The sequence below is a fragment of the Ixodes scapularis genome, unplaced genomic scaffold (genome assembly GCF_016920785.2).
Source record: "Ixodes scapularis isolate PalLabHiFi unplaced genomic scaffold, ASM1692078v2 PGA_scaffold5__190_contigs__length_132052651, whole genome shotgun sequence".
NCBI classification, from domain to species: domain Eukaryota; kingdom Metazoa; phylum Arthropoda; class Arachnida; order Ixodida; family Ixodidae; genus Ixodes; species Ixodes scapularis.
The window spans coordinates 35,134,453-35,143,430 of NW_024609880.1; the positions used below are offsets into that span (position 1 = coordinate 35,134,453).

At 47.5% G+C, this 8,978-nt stretch overlaps 1 protein-coding gene across 1 annotated transcript; it reads left to right on the forward strand.

The window, feature by feature from the left end:
• Positions 1–4,307: 4,307 nt before the first annotated feature.
• Positions 4,308–8,383, forward strand: LOC115327524 (protein ANTAGONIST OF LIKE HETEROCHROMATIN PROTEIN 1). The gene is made up of 6 exons (XM_040205991.3): positions 4,308–4,613; positions 4,693–4,856; positions 4,940–5,069; positions 7,238–7,381; positions 7,451–7,758; positions 7,917–8,383. The coding sequence occupies exons 1-6, from the start codon at positions 4,407–4,409 to the stop codon at positions 8,287–8,289; spliced, it is 1,326 nt and encodes a 441-aa protein (XP_040061925.1). The 5' UTR covers positions 4,308–4,406; the 3' UTR covers positions 8,290–8,383.
• The last annotated feature ends 595 nt before the right edge of the window (positions 8,384–8,978 follow it).

Consider the following 8,978-nt stretch of genomic DNA (forward strand, 5'->3'; position numbering starts at 1 on the left):
GCTTTAGAAAAGATATTCACAGGACGCCATTTTATTGGACTTCATTCGCAGCGCATGCTTAGAACAATGCTCAAGTACAGCTTTTTCAGGCATATCAGAAGAAGCGAACACGGCTCGTGCACAGCTTTAATCGATGCTCAAGGTTCGCGAGCGCACGGGTAACCATAGCTTTGACTTCACTGCCTGCGAGGAATGCACGAGGATGCACGTTCAACGTCCATTGCACACAACCACAATCACAGTCCTTGGAAGACGATAAATAGAAGCTAGTTCTGGGCATGCCCTGTGGAACAAGGTCCAACAATATGGCGTCCCGTGAATACCCCCCTATTAGATCGTACGGTGAAGAAAGGGAACCCTCAATCCATGCTTCAATGCATGCTTCGAAGTGACGGCACGAGCTTCAACTACCAAAGCGAAACTCTAGCGTACGGTCTATTGAAATCCCTAAATAGGAAATTTTACTAGATATTTTTCAAGGGCCCGCTGCCGCTACTAGCACGCGCTTTGGAGCATCCGTCGAAGTGGCAGCGCGAGCTCCCGCAACGAATAGCGTGGCCTGAAAACACGATCTGCTAATCCTCTCTCATATTAAAGTTTCCCCCAAAGAAGTGAAGGGTGCCCGCGCGCAGCGCGGACTGTTTGGTAGCCTAGGTTGGAACGCAAAGCTAGAGCTACCACGTTGGTAGCAGGCGGCACTCGGAAGATGGCACGGCTGTACCTGGCTTCAGACGCTGCATTCGCGTGCGCGTCTATTCACATTAGGGACCATAGCAGACGGAATTTATTGTGCGAGATGAGGCAATGGTGTATTGAGATCAGGTGCATAGTACTTGGGCTCTTTCGCCATGTTCCTCAATGGAACGTGACCAGAAAGAGTTCGAAGTAAAGACTTAACGCGCCTGCCTGTTTTTATCAATCGCCTAATATTTTGGCAAGGCTTAAACAAAAAGCACAGTTTTTTTTTTTGCCATCCGACGTCTAGTTTTTATCCCCTAAAACATAGGACTAAAGTATCAAAGTGCCGGAAAGGTTTATATTGAACTGGAAGCCAAAATAAAACCGATCACGTTGTTATATGCTCGACATCTAACCTCGCATCTCGTATATAAAATTATCACGCTGTGATAAGCGTGCGACTCCAAAAATTCTCTAAAAAGTCTCCATACGTTTGCACTGGTTCTAATAAACTGGCAATATCTGCCCAAATTCTAGATATTTCTTTACATAGTCCATGTGGCGTGTACGAGGCTTTAGTTCTGATTTATTTGCTTGACTTTATTGTATTTCTTCTAAGTATATTATCGCCAAGAGTGGTCATTTTTGACGGAAGCTTCCCTGATTCAAATAATTAGGTACGCGTTTAAAAATGCTCGCTGAAAGAAGACTCCTCTACTTGTGGAACCTCGACGTCTCAATGCCTTGCAACAGGGTAAAATGCCAACACTGAAGGATAAAATTAATTGCATTCTTGCTTTTCTAAAGTTACGTCTACGCTAGCACTATTTCATCAAGCGAGTCCTCCTTTGTCCTTGCGATTGTATCCATAATTCCTCTCCTCTTTTTTAAGTCTTAGTATAATCCATTACGAACGCAGAGTTCACATGTAATGACCTTGAGACAGTTCGTTATCCATTTCAGCACAAAGGACCCACGACGAAACTTAGCACATTTCCATAAAGACTCGGCCCAAAACCTAATTCACACAGACGCCGACCATCTTTTCATCGACCACCCCAATTCCCGCCAAAGCGAACTACAAATTAGAAACATCCCCCCCTTTCATGTTTTCTTTGTGTCTCAAACGGAATCCATTTGGTCAAAACAAAAGACGCATAAAAAGCAATCCGAAGTTTGCAACGAGCCCAGACCCAATCAAGAACCGTCATCAAGAGCCGCGCGATTTGGAGCTCCTGCCGGCTCAAACCGACAAAATAGAAAGCTCAATTCTTGTTTATATTGAACACACCAGAAGAAACAAAATTCTCAAAGTCCCGTCGTTCGAACAATGTATCGCGGCCAAGAAACAGATCGTACCAATGTCCCCATCTAAAATTCAGTCTTGCTTCCTGTATTTTCTGGACAGCATTCTTGGAGTCGGGTGCTGCTTCGTTATCTCCTTGCTGGTTCGCGCTTTAAAATAAAATGCTTCAAATAGAATGGTGCCGGATATCTTCTGCTGCTGTGCGAAAGGCCATCAGCCAAAGGCCGATGAAGCCATTAAGATCCAGTGGAGCGAGGTGAGGTGCCATTAGCTGCCGCCCGCGCACCGCGGGGCGAAAATAAGGGAGGGATAAGAAAGAAGATGATTTCAGCGAGTTCGGGAGAGCACACACGCAAATAATCAGCGAGCCGTACAGGGCTGTTGACACGCGAGCGAATGAATCTTCATGCGGCCGAGTTTAACATTCGTTTTGCTTGTTACCGCGCCGCCCTGTTATCGTTCTATGCGTTCCCGCCGCCGCGGTAACGGGGCTGGGCGTGATTGAGTGGGCGCCATTACGCGCGCGTGTACCTTAAATTTGGGATTACGACTTTGGCGACGTTTCGAGCTTCGACATCGCAAACCTCTCAGTCTCTATTCTCTTTTCTTCTCTCACCTTCTCAGTCTTGTTCAGACGTCGCTCCCTCTCCCTCTCTCTCTCTCGAAGTTGATAGACCCGTGGGTTCCTGACATTCTGTCGATGAGTGTCTTAAAATAGCAACACCGTTTACTCCGAAAGCAAATTGCGGGGAACGCGATGGTTCTCCCTAATCGCTAGTTCTCCTCGTAGAGGCGCTACTGTTTTGGCCGCTAACCGGTGAGCGTGTTGCAGTTCGTCATGAAGGACTCATAATGAGTTTTTTTCCCACTGATTGCGCCGATTCAAAATCTGTACGTAGTCACCGAGAGCTTAAGAACCGCAGGGACCACAAACGACAATACAAAAATTTTGACGTCATAAGCCCCTTGTGATATTAAAACTTATTGTTTTTTTTCATTTGTTCTTTTGTTGTTGTTATTGTTGTTGTTTCTTTTCATCGGTTACTGCTGCAATTTTATTGACTGCTAGCGAAAAGAAGATGGCCGGAACTCGCGACGCCTTCCGTTTCTTAGCGTGTAAGTGACTGTAGAAGTGCAGGGCGTTCCCGAGGAAAGATAGTCGTGTTCATTTGGGCCGGGTAAATAAACAATGCATCACAGAACTATCAAACTTCGTGAGAATGTCATGCGAGCGGTTGGAATAGAACGCGAAAGTTTGAGAATGTCTTGTTACATGGGTATAAAGATAATTAAGAAAAAGGAAATTTACTTATAAGCCGATGTTCACCTAAGCCTAATATCTTCAAAACAAGAGCTGGCATTGTAAACGCATGTGTTATTTATATTATTGAAAAACATTTTCAGCAACAAACACAAAAATGTTTTTTGGCGCTCTATGGCCTTGGACTCGTTGGAGTCTACGTATTCAAAGTTCGTAACGTCGCCACGGGTAGGTGCCACAACCCCACTAAAAGCCTCTGGTACGCCCTGGATGGTGCTGGGCGAGTAGCAACCGGGGGACGCTGGAGAACGGAAAGGCGGGGGAGTAGGAGTTTTCATGTCGTGCTGGGTCTGCATGGCAGCCTAGACTGGAAACAGCATGCAGAGATTATCTCTGTCTAGAGGGGGAGATTATTTACCTACCAGTGATTGTCTGCGTGGCTGTCGAAAGAACTAGAGAGGAGTAGAACATGCGGTTAGCTCAATGCTTACATGGAGATGTCAGGCGCATGGATCATAGAGTCGAGGTACTTTTAATGGGAGATTTCAACGGACACTTAGAGGAACTAGATGGGAAGTAAAATGGTAATGGACGACTACTCCGACGGCTGACCGATGACTTGGACCTCGAAGTAGTTAATATTCGAGACACATGTATTCACCTGGTGCGCGAGAAACAGCAGAACGTGCGTTGACTATGTATCAACATCACCTACCCCTAGACGTAAACTGCACAGTATGCACATCGATGAGAACGGAACCTTTAGCCTAGGCAGCGATGACTACCGCCTAAAGCGGGTTTCACATGCAGCGATTCCGCCGCCCAAATCGCTGCCGCTAGCGGCGCGGCGGCACGAATCGCGAGGTTTCATTTCACATGAGCGTTTTCTGCCGTTGCGATGGCCAATGTTGCTTGCAGCAAGCAGATGCGCAGAGTCGGTTACAGCGGCTTCTAACAACAATTTTTATGCCTTAGTTTTCAGTTTCCCCTTTAATTTAACCTTAATAAATCAAAGAAAAGCGTCGAAAAACTAAATAAACGTTGGTCTTATTTGTTTATGGTTCTTTTTTCAAACTTCGTTTTTGCGGAGGATGTAACCTCGGATCATCCTCAGCAGCGTCACGGGCAGCGCCTTCCTCGGATGTAAACACTCCAACTGATATGGCCGACCCGAACCTCCTGGACATAGTTGGTATTTCCGAAATTGGGGTATGTGCTCATGATCCGGAGTATGTCCGTCTACGAAGACTTGAAGAGTATCTTCTCTTAAGAAAGAAGCAGATCCTGCTTACTCTCCCGAGCCCAAGGCGCTGGTGGGTAAGGCCCATCTGGCAAAACCGCAGGAGAGAGTCGGAGTTCCACACATCGGTGAGTTGTGACCTCGTATTTTGATACCAAGGATTTTCTAGTGGTATTAGTTTTCTCACAATGTAATATATTCGTGCAGATGCCTTTGCTTATAAGTGGGGACACGGAGTACTTCCAGAAGTACTATAAGATGAGACCTGAAAAATTTGAAGAGCTCCATTCCCTGGTCGAAACACCACTCACAAGAGCTTACCTCACGCGGGAGCCGCTATTATCGCGGGCTAGACTTGCCATGACACTCAGGTACTGGGAACTTTCCTGCTTTTCTAATTAGCTCTGATTTATGCACAGACATATGATTTACTGTTCCACCCGCTTTCTTTAAGGTACTTATCGTCTGGAATGCAGATACAGGACATTGCTCTGGCCTTTAGAGTCGGAATCTCGACAGCGGCGGGTGTCATTCACTCCACCTGCAAGATTCTCTGGACAGCTCTCCAACCCCTTTGTCTAAAGGTATGTTGAAAGGCTGGCTGGTCAAATTAGTGATAGAAAATGCTTTGCTTAAGATTAAATTTTGCGCACCTCTTCTATTACCAGTAATTTGTGAGGTGCTTTTAGAGAAATACTGACACTGCTGGGGATTCTAGTATTGAATACGTTTTAAATCGGGAAATAAGCATACTGATTAAGATGGTGCGTCCACGGTGACCGTTCAATGCAGATCCGAGAGCTCAGCTCGCGCACTGCCGTCCGAGCCCCGCTTCTTTTTGCCTGACAATACCTGGGTATACAAGCCGTCACAGTTCGTCAGCGGGTTTCACATGCAGCGATTTTGGCTCTAGAGCGGCGCGATTTCTGCCGTCGCGGCGCTCTGGCCAGCCGCAGCGGCTGAGCGGCACGGTTCCACCTGGTTGGAAATTCTTCGCCGCGGCAGAGCGGCAGCTCTCGCCTTGGCCACTCACAGCGAGGCGTTAAGTCACGTGACAGGAGGAGAAACATTGCGGGAAAGCTGGCGCACAGGACGGTGGCGTTTTCACGTTCTTGAAGCAGACGACAAGCAGAGAAAGTACGCAAGCGACTGGTTTGCGATATCTCTTTTACGGCGGGTCGCGCTTCTTTGCTTCAGCAGTCGCGTCGGAACTGTTCAGTAGATCATTGAGGAGAGGGATTGCTGTCCCCTTCCTCGTAATTTGTTTTCTCAATGAATTACGCGACTCTTTTTTGCTTTCCTCGCCCGAGTACCGACTGTAGCGAGCGCAAGAGACGCTACTTGGTAGCGGGTTGTACGTGCGCTAGTGAGAAAAACAAAAGAAGAAGAACTGAGCGACATTGACATGTTTTTTTCTAACACAGATCGTTGCACCAAGTAAGACGAAACATGTTGCGCCCAGTTCAATGAACTGCTTATCAGTGAACTGTCCAAGGGTCGGGTTCCTTAGGACGCGCAGCTCAAAGAATTTAGGAACAATGGGATCAAAGAGAAACTCGGGGAAGAGGTGACTGAGGCCTTGAAAGTGATCGACAAGACCGGTATGAAACGACTGCACTACTACCGGTTCGCGAGGTTCGGGTCGGTCATATCAGTTGAAGTATGGTGCCTGGATCGCGTCTTTGAATGGTGTGTTTACCGCGGCCAAAAAAGTGGTCCCTCGTTTCCGCCTGATGACGTCATAAAAGTGTTCTGCTGTCGCCGGTCGCGACCCTGGTGGCGTCCCAACAGTTATGGTGTATGTAGCAGATGCCTGTTCTGCTCCAGGTCGCTTTCCACTGTGAGAGTTCACGGAAGCTAGTGCAGCCGGAAGTTGGGACGCCTAACGGGACGCCGTGAAGACAGCGACACTCGCGTTCGCTCCTGCTTTTCGCCAGCATTTCTACGGCCAACCGCCAGGATCGCGACAGGCAACAGCATGACACTCGCGTCATTTGTTGCCACATCGGGACCACTTTTGATGTATGGGCGGGATAGGACGCTAAACACACCAGTCGAAGACGCGCTCCAGGCACCATAGTTGAAGTCTACATCCGAGGAAGGCGCTGCCCATGACGCTGCCGAGGATGATTCGACGTTTGATCCTCCGCGACAACGAAGTTCGAAAGAAAACAAGAACCATAAACAAATAGGATCAAGGTTTATTTAATATTTTAAACGCTTTTTTATTTTATTAAGGTGAAATTAAAGGATAAAATGAAAACTAAGGCATTAAAATTATTGGAAGCCGCTGTAACCTACTGTGAGCATCTGCTTGCTGCAAGCAACATTGGCCATCGCAACCGCAGGAAACGCTCATGTGAAGTGAAACCTCGCGATCCGTGCCACCACGCCGCTAGCGGCAACGATTTCGGCCACGAAATCCCTTCATGTGAAACCCGCGTAGATTAATGGTGCTATATCAATGAAGGCCATCTTGCACAAAGTTGAGCACTTATTATGAAGTTCTGGAGTTGAGTATTGTAATGTAGTATACAGATCATGAAAACCTTAAAATGGTTAAGGGATTAACCAATGTTTACTTATGTTGTTGTAAAACAGATTGTAAAGGTATCTGTGTGTGCTTACATATATTATATACCATCGAAAATTGTAGTTTATGAAACTAATTTCAGAACTTCCATGCAGTCGCGTTTGAAATATTTAGAAGGCTCTATTACATGTCTGCTGCTATGACACAATGTCATCACAGGTGCCAACTACTGAGAGATGGCAGGAAGTTGCTGAGGGCTTCCAGAACAAGTGGAATTTCCCCCACTGTGTTGGTGCTGTGGATGGCAAACACGTCGAGATTCAGGCACCACCGAATTCTGGTAGCTTATACTACAACTATAAGGTGCAGTTTGCGTCAGTACTTTTTATGAGCTGTATTTCTCACTGCATTTATGATTTGTTGTCATTACAGGGTACGTACTCTATCGTACTAATGGCTGTTGTGGACAGTGACTTGAAGTTCGTTGCTGTAGACGTCGGTGCCTACGGACGACAGAGTGATGGAGGTACCCTAAGTGCCTCTCGGTTCGGTAAATGTCTCGAAAATGGCCTCCTCGGCCTGCCACCACCAAAGCGGCTTCCAAACTCGACAGTAATCGCACCATATGTGTTCTTGGGGGACGAAGCGTTCCACCTACGCCCAGACTTTTTGAGACCATACCCGGGAAAGCACCAGGACGATGACAAACGAATATTCAACTATCGGCTCAGCCGTGCAAGGTGACTTAAAAGCGCAATAACCATGTAGTGAATTGGAGGGGGTGGGCGGGTAGTTTCTAGCAGGGCAGCAAATAGTTTAATTGTTGTTGTTTTTTGTCTGTTTTGTTGCGGGATAATTGTAAAGAATCATTTCCGTGAACCTGTCTCCACTTGTGCAGGAGGTGCGCCGAAAACGCTTTTGGCGTGTTGGCATCAAGGTTTCGGATATTCCGAAGAACCATCAACCTGCTACCAGAACACGCAGACTACGTCGTCATGGCAACTTGCGCACTACACAACTACTTGCGGGAGGACTCCGTCTACATTCCTCCTAGCTACGTTGACAAAGAGGATGCCTATGGCAACATCACGAACGGCAACTGGCGATCGACATTCAAAGACGACGAAACAGTTATGACGGACCTGGAGCCTCCGGTGGGGCACAATTACAGCGGTTCCGCACGTGAAGCGAGAAACCTCTTCTGCTCCTACTTTATGAGCAGGCAAGGGGCCGTACCTTGGCAGCGGACCTCTGCTGGGCTACGTCCTTGAACGGAAGCGCACCTTGTGCTGCGAGCACTTGCAAACTTTTGCATACATTGCATGGTAGACACCATCCAGACGAATAAACAAGCAAAAGGTGTGACTCATTTGTCTTTACTCGCTCTTTACAAGAAGTGCATCAGGGTATCGGCCTTGAGCATACTGAGATAGAATATGTAGAAGTTCCACCTTAAGGTGAGTCTGCATAGACTCGGGTGTCGCCTTTAAGTATGGATCTAGGGAGAGCAGGAAGTGGACAGTAGCATCCATAGGCTTGTGTGCTGCCAGGGCCCCTCTCACAACGTTGAGTTCGTCTTCCACTGCTTCCAAGTCCTGCTTCCGTTTTTGGCTTTTAGCGTGTGTCCTAGTCGCTACGCTTTCTCTTGGGCAGCTTCCCGGCTCGGCTGCTTGGGAAGGACCAGCAGCAGAGGTCTCGGCGTAGCCCGGTGACGCAAAAATCAGATTCAGACTGCTTGAGGCGTCCGGCCCCCTTGGGCTCCCTTGAGGCGTCGGACTGTCTGCTGCCGGTTGACTCATGTGCGCCACCGTTAAATCGGTGGCCTCCATGTTGCTGAAGCTTCTAAAAAGAATGTAAATTATTAAATGGGCGGTGCAACAATTTTTCTACTTCGCGCAAATACCACTCAGAGCGGGACACTGACGTTACTGACATATATGAAACACGCGTTCGTCTTTCA

Coding starts and splice junctions, on each gene's coding strand:
- LOC115327524 (XM_040205991.3), top strand. CDS start 4,407: ATGGCCGACCCGAACCTCCTGGACATAGTTGGTATTTCCGAAATTGGG. Junction 4,857..4,939: donor AGACTTGCCATGACACTCAG/GTACTGGGAACT, acceptor GCTTTCTTTAAG/GTACTTATCGTCTGGAATGC. Junction 7,382..7,450: donor GCTTATACTACAACTATAAG/GTGCAGTTTGCG, acceptor TTGTCATTACAG/GGTACGTACTCTATCGTACT.